Source organism: Rhincodon typus, chromosome 5 (genome assembly GCF_021869965.1).
Source record: "Rhincodon typus isolate 14 chromosome 5, sRhiTyp1.1, whole genome shotgun sequence".
Classification (NCBI taxonomy): Eukaryota; Metazoa; Chordata; class Chondrichthyes; order Orectolobiformes; family Rhincodontidae; genus Rhincodon; species Rhincodon typus.
Window position 1 is genome coordinate 22,041,425 of NC_063336.1, and position 12,600 is coordinate 22,054,024.

Sequence of the window (12,600 nt, forward strand, 5' to 3'; positions counted from 1 at the left end):
ACAGGCACACTATCCCTGTGCCACAAGACCTCCTTTTGAGTTAAAGAAGGCAATATAAAACAGGATTTGTATCCCTAATTGCTTTGTATTTGCTCCTGCTGGTTTATCCATGTGGTAGGCAGATAAGGCCAATGTTTTTGATGTTCTCCATGATAGAATGTCATGTTGACACATGGGCCAAATTCATACCCTCATGATGAGTGGGCAGTTAGGTGACGAGGTGGGGTATAAAAATTAAAAATCATTTAACATGATTCCAACACAACCTGCTCTGTAAGTGCTCATTGCTGCTTTTATGGTAGCAGGATTATGATGTAGATGCGTGTTGGGTTAGGGTCTGGAGTTTTAAGCTATCTGGGGAAGGTGTAACTGGGGTGTGTGAGATGTTTATGGGGTCAGTTTAATAGTTAATCAGAAGGGAAGGTTCATGGAGTTTACAAGTTGCCCATTGGAAAATTCAGTTTCCTGGATGATTCTTTTGGAGTATGTCATGATTAAGATTCTGCAAGGTCCCCATATGTAAATCCCATCTACACTGGCATTACAGCTTTGTAAAAAACCCATTCATGGTTTTTGAGCTTAAATGTTTTATGTTTAAAGTTAATGAACACAAATTGCCAGTAACATTAGTAAATTCACATTGACTGATAATAGGTTTGGTATAGGAAATAGAAAATATCACACTGAGCAGCAATGGTTACTGTTCTGAAATTTGAAGAATTGAGCATTAGTGGAGCAAACACGAATGTGGTCTTTTATGCATCCCAAAGTATTTCTTTACAACATTTGGCGTTGAATCAGAGAAAGGATGTATATTATCTAGATCTGACACTTCAAATATTGGAGAGCACATACTAATATATAAATTTAATTAAGAGGTTTGCATGATCTAAGAATGAATGCTTTTCTTTTCTTTTTCTTTAGGTGACTTCTGTGCGTAGAATTTTGCTGTTTAGTGGCATTTAATGGGACTTTAAAATCTTGAAAGATTTTAATCGGTTTAAAATTCTTGTTTTCTCCCATAACAGAAACCAAAAATTCCTACTTCTCCTGAAGGACCTCCCATTCCAAAGCCCCCACTGGACCCAGTAGAGGTTAAGAGAGTAAGCAATGCTCGTGCACGACTATTTAAAGTAGCTTCTCACGGAAGTCTTCTGCCTGACAAAGAAATTTATTCTGAAGAAAGTAAGTGGCTTCTCATTTTCTCCATGTCTGTCAATGTGTGTGTGCATAGTTCTATGCTGAAATATTTTATCAAAGAGCTCGTTAATTAACAAGAGATAGAATTTTGATTTGAATTTGAATGTAGCTCAGTATGAAACTAGAGCCTTAAATAAAAACAAGGGCAATATGAAGGTATAAGATGTAGTGGATTGGACAAAATACAATTAAGAAGGTTTGATGGTAGATATGCAACACTTAAATATTTAAAGAATTAATGCTTGGTTTTCAAAAAAACATTCCTTTAAAGCAAAAATGCTCACCCAGAAAATGGAGAGGACATGCCTGTGAAGGGAAGTTAAAGATACTATTAGATCAAAGGAAGAAGTTTGTAAAGTTGCTAAAAAAATTGTAAGCTTGAGGATTGGGAAAATTTTAGAATTTAGCAAAGGAAGACCAATAAATTGGTAAAGAAAGAGAGACGATAATATGAATGTAAAATAGCAAGAAACATAAAAAACATTGTAAATGCTTTTATAGGTATATGAAATGTAAAAGCATAGCAAAGACAAATGTAAGTCAGTTGCAGACAGAGACAGGTGAATTGATAACAGGAATGGCAGAGCAGTTACATAAGGACTTTATTTCTATTTTCACAGAGGAAAATTCAAGAGGTTGCCCTGAAATTATTAAGATCCAAGGATAATAAGAATGTGGAACTAAAAGAAGTTAGTACTTGTGAAATAAAAATAGTATTGGAGAAATTAATGGGCGTGAAAGTTGACAAATTTCTGGGGACCAATGACCTGCACCCTAGAGTATTGAAAGATTAACAGAGATAGTGATTATATTGGTGATCGTTTTCAAAATTTTAATGCTGCTTTCAGATTGGAGGGTTTCAAATGCAACCCACTATTAAAGGAAGGCGGGAGAGAGAAAACAGGGAACTACAGGTCTAATGTCAGCACTAGGGAAAATACTAGAATCTGTTATAAAGGATGTGATTATGGAAGATTTAGAAAATAATTGTTTAATTAGACAGAATCAACATGGATTTATGAAGGAGAAGACATGTTATTGGCAGAGTTGATGAGCGGGACCAGTGGATGTGGTGCATTTGGACTTTCAGAAGGGTTTCGATAAAGTCGCACACAAGAGGTTAGTAAGCAAAATTTGAAGCACGTGGCTTTTGGGATCATATAATAGAAGGGTTTGAGGATTGGTTAACAGGCAGGAAGTAGAGAGTCGGAATAAGCAGATCATTCTCAGGTTAGCAGACTTTGACCAATGGAGTACAGCAAAGAAAAGCATGGGCCCCAGCTGTTCACAATCTATCAATCATTTAAATGTGAGGGCAATTGTAATATATTCAAATTTGCAGATGATACAAAACATGGTAGAAATTTCAATTGTGAAGCAAATGCAAAAGGGAATTTAGACAGGCTGAATGACTGGGCAAGATAGATGAAATATGATGTGAATAAATGTGAAGTTTTCCACTTTGGTAGGAGGAATGAAAATGTAGATATGTATTAAATGATGAGAGATTGGAAAGTGTTGATGTTCAAAAGGGCCTAGGTGTCCTTGTCCATTAGCGAGAAAGATTGCAACAAGCAATTTGGAAAGCAAAAAACATACGAGCATTTATCACAAGAGGATTTGAGTACCAGAGAAAAAAAAATGTCATGCTTTAGTTTCATAGAACACTGGCAAGATTACTTATGGAGTACTGGGTGCTGTTTTGGTCCTCTTGCCAGGGGAAGGATATACTTGCCATAAAGGGAATACAGCAGAGGTTTACCAGACTGACTCCTAGGATGGTGGGACTGACCTGTGAGGTGAAATTGAACAGGTTGGGCCTGTATTTCTGGAGTTCAGAAGAGTGAAAAACAATCTCGGACAAACTTACAAAATCGTAAAGAGATAAAAGATATAGATGCAGAAAGGATATTTCCTCAGGCTTTTTTGTCCAGAACTAGTGAATATAATCTCAGAATAAAAGACAAGCTATTTAGGACTGAGGTAATGAGGAACATCTTCATTTAGAAGCTCAGTCATAACGTAAATTCAAAGCAGAGAGTAATAAATTTCTAGTTATGATTGACATCAAGAGAGGTAGAGGAACAGCACTCCATTCTCCACTTAGGTACTTTGCAGCCTTCAGAACTCCACATTGAGTTCAGCAACTTCAGAGCCTGACCTCTGTCGTTCATCTGTGCCCCCAGCATCTCCACCGTGTCTTGTTGGCTTTGCTCTGCTTTGTATAGTGACCCCCTTTTCTCCTTTTCACACATATTTTACATCCATTTTGTTCTTTTTAATACCATTAACAGTTTCTTTGTCTTTTGCTTTGAGCACCCTTCCCATCTGTTCCACTCAGTCCGCTTCCTCCTCTGTCAACAGTGTAAAAAACACAATTTTCCAGTCCTTGTAGTTTTGAAGAAGAATCAAACTTGAAATGTTAACTCTGCTTCTCTGTGCACAGATGCTGCCAGACCGGCTGGGTTTCTCCCGCGTTTTCTGTTTTTATTTAAGGAATATGAAGATCCCATGGGAATATGGTGTTGAGATAGAACATCAACTATGTTTTTGAATGGTAGATCAGGCTCAAGGTGCTGATCGGCCTATTCCTACTCCTATGTTTACTAACTTGTTTAATTCATTTAACATTTGAGAAGTTATATATTGTCTCTTTATGTGTAGTAAGGTAAAGAGAAACAAAAAGCATGCTGGAAGTACTCAATCAGTCTAGCAGCACCTGAGAAGATAGAAACTAATTAACAGGTGGAAAATAAGACATCAGGGTCTCATTTGCCGGCTGGAGAGGCAGTGACAAATCTATGGTAAAGATAACAAGGTGTAGAGCTGGATGAACACAGCAGGCCAGGCAGCATCACAGGAGCAGGAAAGCTGATGTTTCGGGTCTGGACCCCTCTTCAGAAAAATGAAGAAGGGCCCAGACGCGAAACATCAGCTTTCCTGCTCCTCTGATGCTGCCCGGCCTGCTGTGTTCATCCAGCTCTACACCTTGTTATCTCAGACTCCAGCATTGGCAGTTCCTACAAATTTATGGTGCCTCTTTTTTTCAGAAAGACCTGCAAATCACAAGCCAATCAGGCAGTGACAAGGTTCATGGTATGGGGGTAACATATACTGGTATGGATAAAAGATTGGACAACTAACAGGAAACAGAGTAGCCATCAATGGGTTATTTTCTATTTGGCAATATCTAACAAGTGTGTGCTGGGGTCTCAACATTTTGCAACTATTCTAAATGACTTCGATAAAGGGATCAAAGTTATGGTTGGTAAATTTTCTGATGATAAAAAATAAAAAAAATTTTAAAAGAAAAGAGCTAAGATAAAATATGAAAGAAAACTAGCAGCACGAAATGTCAAAAAGGATAGAAAAAGCTTCTATAGGTATATAAGAGGGAAGAGAGTAGCTAATGTGAATGTTGGTCCTTTAGAAGATGAAATCAGAGAGTTAATAGTGGGGAACACTGAAATGGCAGAGATGATAAATCAATACTTTGGCTCAGTTTTCACGGTGGAGGACAATAGTCCGATTTCTATTGGCACAGGCAAGTCAGAGGCAATAGAGAGGGTAGAACTTAGAACAACCAACATTCATAGGGAAAAAGTATTCAGCAAACTATTAGGATTGAAGGCAGACAAGTTCCCCTGGCCTGTTGGCCTACATCCTAGAGTATTAAAGGAAGTGGCGGCAGAGATAATGGATCCATTGATTACAATATTTCACAATCCCCTGGACACGGGAAAGGTTCCAGTGGATTGGAAAAATCTTAATGTAATGCCCTTATTCAAAAAGGGAGGGAGGCAATATGTGGGAAATTACCGAGCGGTTAGCTTAACATCTGTTATTGGGAAAGTGTTAGAATCAATTAATCAGGACCTTTGGAAAGTCAAAATGCTATCTGTCAGAGTTAACATGGTTTTATGAAGGGCGAATCATGTTTGACTAATTTGCTAGAGTTCTTTGAAGATGTGATAAGCAAAGTGGATAATGGGGATCCTGTAGATGTAATATATCTGGACTTCTGGAATGCGTTTGATAAAGTGCCGCACAAAAATTTAATTCAGAATGTTGGATCATATGGGATGAGGAGTAATTTATTAGCTTGGATAGGTGACTGGCTGATGGACAGAAGACAGAGAGTCCAGATAAATGGGTTATTTTCCGGTGGCAAGAAGTAACAAGTGGGGTCCCACAGGTTTCAGTCCTTGGACCCCAGCTATTTACAATCTACCTTAACGACTTGGATACAGGGATAGAAGGCTCTATAGCCAAATTTGAGGATGACACAAAAATAGGCGGGATGGTAAATAGCAAAGAGGAAATAAGAACCTTACAAATGGATATTGGTAGGTTAGAAGAGTGGGCCAAAATGTGGCAGATGGAGTTTAATGTGGAGAAGTGTGAGGTCGTGCATTTTGGTTGGAGAAATGGGAAGGCAACCTACTATCTAAATGAGGAGAGACTTTGGGATACTCCAGCGCAGAGGGATCTGGGTGTCTTCGTTCATGAGTCACAGAAAACTAGCATGCAGGTACAGCAGATGATAAAGAAAGCGAATGGAATGTTGGCCTTTATACCTAATGGAATAGAATATAAAGGCAAGGAAGCATTGTTGCAACTATACAAGGCATTGGTGAGACTGCACCTGGAATATTGTGCACAGTTTTGGTCCCCTTATTTGAGGAAGGATGTGGTGGCATTGGAGGCAGTTCAGAGGAGGTTCACTAGATTGATCCCAGAGATGAGAGGTTTGTTGTATGAAGAGAGATTGAACAGTGTAGGCCCATACCCTCTGGAATTTAGAAGAATGAGGGGATATCAAATTGAGGTATTCGGGATAATTAAAGGTATGGATAACATGGATGTGGAATGGATGCTCCCTCTTGTGGGGCATTCTAGGATGAGAGGTCATAGTTGTAGGATATGGGGTAGCAAATCTAAAACAGAATTGAGGAGAAACTACTTCTCCTAAGGGGTGGTGAATCTGTGGAAATCGCTACCCCAAAGTGCAGTGAATGCTGGGACAGTGAGTAAATTTAAGGAAGAATTAGACAGATTTTTAATTGGGAACGGGTCGAAGGATTATAAGGAGAAGGCTGGAAAATGAGGGTGAGGAGCATATCAGGCGTGATCGAATGGCAGAGCAGTCTTGATGGGTCAAATGGCCTAATTCCACCCCTATATCTTATGAACTTATAAACTCAAATTGTGACGAGGACATACGGAGACTACAAATGCGTATATAGGTTAAGTGAGTAGTCAAAGATCTGGCAAGTGGATTATAATGTGGGAAAATGTGAAATTCTCCACTTTGGCAGGAAGAATAAAAGAAGCATATTACCAGGGGAGGTAATGGCCTAGTGGTATTATCACTGGACTGTTAATCCAGAGACCCAGATAATGTTCTAGAGACACGGGTTTGAATCCCGCCACGGCAGATGGTGGAATTTGAATTCAATAAATACCTGGAATTAAGAATCTAACGATGACCATGAATCCATTGTCAATTGTTGGAAAAAACCGCCTGCTTCACTAATGTCCTTTAGGGAAGGAAACTGCCACCCTTACCTGGTCTGGCCAACATGTGACTCCAGACCCACAGCAATGTGGTTGACTCTGAACTGCCCTCTGGGCAATTAGGGATGGGCAGTAAATGCTGCCTGGCCAGCGATGCCCACATCCCGTGAATGAATAAAAGAAAACCTAGGGCTTTTCTCTTTAGAACAACGAAGGATGAGAGGTGACTTGATAGAGGTGTACAGAATGATCAGAGGTATAGATAGAGTGGACAGCCAGAGACTTTTTCCTAGGGTTGAGGTACTTATTACGAGGGGGCATAGTTTTAAAGTAAGTGGAGGTAGATATAGGGGAGACGTCAGAGAATGCAGAGGGTAGTGGAGTCGGCTTCATTAGTGGCATTTAAGCGGCTAATAGACAGGCTTATGGATGATAGTATAAGGTAGGGGTGGAGGTTAGATAGCCCTTAGTTTTAGGGTAAAAGTTTGGCACAACATCGTGGGCTGAAGGGCCTGTACTGTGCTGTACTGTTCTATGTTGCATGTTGAGAGATCGCAGACCTCTAAGATGAAGAGATTTGGGTTTTCCTAGTGCATGAATTTCAATGCATTAAAATGCAGATAAAGAAACCTACTAGAATGTTATCATTTGTTGTGCGGGGAACTGAATGCAAAAGTAGGGAGATTATATTTCAGGTATTCATTGGTGAGACCGTATCTAGACCACAGTGCATAGTACCGGTCTCCTTACTTCAAGAAGAATATAAGTGCAATGGAAACAGTTTGGAGAAGGTTTATTATACAAATAACTGGATTGGGCTTTTTGTCTTATAAGGGAAGGTAGGACAGGTCAGGCTTGTATCTGCTGGAGTTTAATAAAGTGAGTGGTGATTGATCGAAATACAGAAGATCATGAGGAATATTGATAGGGTGCATGTAAAAGGGTGTTTCTTGATGGAGGATCTAGAACCAGAGGTCTTAAAAATAAGGTGTTGTCCACTGGATACAGAGATAAGGAGAATGTCTTTTTCTCTAAGAAAGTCATAAGTCTTTAGAACACAGTCTCAAAAAGCAGTGGAAACAGACTGTTCAATCATACTTTTTTCTGGCTAATCTGGTGCTTCATGTTTTTAGGAGGGTTTCTCACCCTATCTTATCAAACTTGCCTCATTAATTATTTGCTACTCATCTATGGCATCATTCATGTCTGAATTTTTATGATGTAGCATTTCTTGAACAAGTCGCCACTCGCTGGATATCTGACCAAAGCATCCCCAGTGTCTGCACCATCTTTAAAATGCAGTGATACACCCAGACAAGAACTGCCTTTCCAAAATTTCTTCATTTGCCATATACTCGGAATGCTACTAAATTTGACCTATGATTTTACTAAGTTACAATCAGTTCTGCTATTTTGATGTATGTTCCTACTGTGTTCATGTATTATAATGGGTGAATTTTAATCCCCATGCTGAAGTGAAGAGCGTACTTGATGAAATATACACCATTATAAATAGCCTTGAGATGGAATATACCGACGCCTTGTTTACCGTAGTCAGTGACTTCAACCAGGCCAACCTCAAGGGTGTCCTACTAAGATACATCAACACGTCTTCTGTCCCACCACAGGCCCAAACAGCCTGGACCATTGCTACACAACCATCAAAGACACCTACTGCTCGATTCCCTGCCCACATTTTGGTAAATTAGACCATAAGGCTCTGCTCCTTCTGCTGGCATACAAGCAAAAACTGATGCATGACGATCCGGTACTGAAAGTCTACAGTGCTGGTCTGTGGTAACAGACAAGCTCAAACGTGACTGCTTGGAGTTGCTGGGCTAGTCTGGAGTCAAGAACTCGGCAGGCAACCTAAATGAATACGCCACTACCATCACAGACTTCATTAGTAAGTGTATAGAGGATTGCATTCCAAGAGTGTTAATCTGAGTGTTCCCCACCCAGAGACCATGCATGAACCAGAAGATCCACTCCCTACTGAAGCCCAGGTCTGAGGCATTCAAGTCGGGTGACCATGACCTACACAGGAAATCTAGGTACAATCTTTGAAAAGCCATTGGGATCCCACGAAACGATACCAGATTAAACTAGAATCCCAGACTAACCACCCGAGCACTTGTCAACTGTGGCAAGGCTTACATGATATAACGGGCTTCAAAGTGAAGTCGAATAGAATTCCTGATGAGCTCAATGCATTCTATGCTTGTTAAGAACAGAAGGTCAGTGAAATGATGTCAACTACCCTGACAGCCTTGGATGCACCTGTACCCACAGTCGCCACTGCAGATGTCAGATCAGCCTATGTGGGGGTGAACCAATGGAAACCGACTGGCCCAGAAGGAGTCCCTCGCTGTGCACTCAAATCCTGCATGGACCAGCTGGCGAGAGTACTTGCAGACATCTTTAACCTCTCTTACAATAATGTGAGGTTCCCATCTGCTTCAAGGAGACCACTATCTTCTTGGTGCCAAAGAAAAGTCAGGCAATACGCCTTAATGACAACCACCTGATAGCTCTGACATCCATTATTATGAAATGCTTTGAGAAGTTAGTAATGGCACACATCAACTCCTGCCTCCCAGATTGCTTTCATCCACTACAATTCGCCTACCATCACAATTAGTCTATGGCAAATGCCCTCTCCCTGGCTGGTCCTAGACTCATCCCTGGAACAACTGGATAAGAAGGACACCTATGTCAGACTCCTATTTATTGACTTTAGCTCTGCCTTTATCACCAGAATTCTAAGAAAACTCATCTCCAAACTTTGAGATCTAGAACTCTACACCCCGCTCTGCAACTAGATCCTTGACTTCCTGAAATGCAAACTGCAATCGGTAAGGATAGGCGACAACACCACCACAATAATCCTCAACCTTGGTGCCCCTGTGGCTGTGTACTCAGCCCCTTATTATACTCCTTGTCCAATCATGACTGTGTGGCCAAATTCAGCTCTAACTGCATTTACAAATTTGTTGATAACACCACTGTAGTGGGCCAGATCTCAAAAAACCAACAAGACAGAGTATAGGAAAGAGATAGACAGCCCACTGGCGTAGTGTAAAGACAACAATCTCTCCCTCAATGTCAGCAAAATGAAGGAGCTGGTCATCAGCTTCAGGAAGCGGAATGGAGGACTTGTCTCTGTCTGTATGAATGGTGCTGAGGTGGAGGCAGTCAAGAGCTTCAAGTTCCTAAAGAGTAAATACCACCAACAATGTATCCTTGTCGATACTGGAAGTAGATACATTCAGGGCTCATTGAGTTTGGGCTTCAATTTCTAGTAATTTATAAACCTTCTTCCCAGCCAATCATAGGGGACTTGATTTGATTAGATTTGATTTATTATTATCTCATGTACTGCGATACAGTGAAGATATTGTTTTGTATGCTAACCAGACAAGTCATAGCTTACATAAGTACATCAAGGTAATAGAACTGAATGCAGAATATAGTGTTACAGCTACAGAGAGAATGCAGAGAAAGATCATCTCTAATAAATCAGAGGTGCATTCATAAGTCTGATAACAGTGGGGAAGAAATTGTTCTTGAATCTGTTGGTAGATATTTTCAAACATTTGTATCTTCTGCCTAATTGTTTACAGTCAGGAAAGCACACCAATGCCTCTACTTCTTCAGAAGGCGAAGGAAATTCAGCATGCCCACAAAGGCTGTTACCAATTTTTATAGCTACACCATAGAAAGCATTCTGTCTGAATGCATCGCAACTCGGTATGGCAACTGCTTTACCCAAGACTGCAAGAAATTACAGAGAATTATGAATGCAGCCCAGCCCATCACAAAAATCAGCCTTCCTTCCATTGACTCCATCAACACTTTCAGCTGCCTTAGGAAAGCAGTCAACATAATCAAAGACCCCTCCCACCTTGGTTATACTCTCCTCCATTGGGCCAAAGATGCAAAAGTTTGAAACACATACCAACAGATTGAAGAACAGTTTCTTTTCCACTGTTATCAGACTTATGAATGGACCTCTGATCTATTAAAGGTGATCTTTCTCTTCATCTTTCTAGCTGTAACACTATATTCTGCATTCTGTTCTGTTGCCCTGATGTACTTATGTAAGGTATGATTTGTATGGTTAGCACACAAAACAATACCTTTCACGTGTCTCAGTACATGTGACAGTAATAAATAAGTCTAATCAAATCAAATCAAGTCCCCCACAATTGACTGGGAAGAAGGTATATAAATTACTAAAACGTGAAGTCCAAACTCAATGAATCCTGAATGTAGCTACTTCCAGTTTTAGAATGGCAATTTTGTTGGTATCCGTACAGCTCATGCTGGAGAAGCAGAGCAGAGATTAAAATATTTAAATGAGGCTCAGCGCTTCATATTTTAGCAACTATTTGGATGTTACACTATGATTTGAGTTTCCTAAGGAATGAGACACTGGCAGTTGGAAGCAGAAATTGTCAGATCTCGCAGGAAATTATGTTTCCACTTTGGGCTGGAAGGTATGTAAGTACTTCTGCTGTTCCCTCAAGCACATCATCTTCTGAAATCTCTATCCCACTGTTGTATTGTGGCACCTCTTCCCTGCGCCACCTCTTCCTTCAGATTACCTCCACCCCACTGTAGCCTGGACAACTATAAAACCAGATACAATGCAAAAACATAACTAAAGCCTTTCTGCCATCCCATACAGCAAACCTCCTCTTCCCAAATGTTTTCCTAGCCACTGATGTACGCTGTACCCCTTCCTTGTATTTATGTCAATATTGGGGTCTGGGGGAGTTAGATTTTCGGAGTGAAGTTGATTCTGATTCTGCCAAATTGGAAAATTTCCCAACGTGATAATGAAATATGGTCCCTAGGTGTCAGATTGAGGATTCAAGCCAAATTATACAGTGTTTTTGTTTGTCTTGCAGCTGTAAAGAGATTAAATTCAGATTCCTCTCTCAACATTAAAGACTTCTCACATGATGCTGATGAATCTGCCTTATCACATTTTAATATGAAAATCTTAGCAAATAAGAGCCCAGAATGTGCTGGAGAGAGGATGATCCTGCCTACTAGGATAAGGGAATATGTGGGCTCTCTATCAACACAGACTAGCCTTGGCAGGTACATGCATGATCTAAATATTTTGATTTAAGTTACTATTATTTATACAGCACATAGCCAAACAGAGCATTTGGAAGTGAAATGATAATTTTGCCTAAAATACAATTATATAATAAGCTGTTGATGAATTAATATTGCAAAACTGTTTTGATTTAAAAGAATAATTCTGGTCTTAGGCTCCTTGTTCCTATCAATAGTTGACATGGTTCTTTTTTGTATATGAGTGGAGCCATTGTCAACATGACTTTGTTTCAAGCAACAGAAATGAGATCTGAAATTTCCAGGCCCTTTGGAGATGGGCCAGTGAGATGGGAAAGTTGTGAGAGAACATGTCAGATATGCATCCTGATATCTTACCGCTGCTGATCAGTTTTTACAGGGTGGTAACTGGAGCTTGCTGGCCCAGTGTTCATTTTAGGTGGTTAAGGTGTTATTAACACTAATTTAATGTGGGAATTTTGTTGAAGGCAGATAGGGATATTGAAGCTTCAGCAGCTTGCTAGCTGCAGTAAAGCAAGAACACAAATAAAATGACTGCTGAGAAAAGACACATTTTGTCAAAGTTTTTCGCTTTGTACTCATTAGAACAATTCACAAGAAATATCAATTCAAATGGAAAACTATCATTTATACTGCATGAGAGGAGAGTGCTGATTGGTTTGCAAATCAACTTCGGTATAGGCATTGTCAAAGAGAGTGCATTCTTGAGGTGCTAGTACAGAATGCACTTTAACCTTTATGCCTCTGTCATTGTTTCCTTCGACAATGTCAGGG

At 40.0% G+C, this 12,600-nt stretch overlaps 1 protein-coding gene across 1 annotated transcript in view; it reads left to right on the plus strand.

The window, feature by feature from the left end:
* LOC109918784 (armadillo repeat-containing protein 2-like) overlaps nt 1–12,600 on the plus strand; it is a 119,497-nt gene that overhangs the window by 38,304 nt on the left and 68,593 nt on the right. The window contains exons 5-6 of the mRNA XM_048596695.1: nt 1,029–1,185; nt 11,631–11,826. Coding sequence (XP_048452652.1) covers nt 1,029–1,185; nt 11,631–11,826 — 353 coding nt within the window. The remainder of the gene's footprint in view (nt 1–1,028; nt 1,186–11,630; nt 11,827–12,600) is intronic.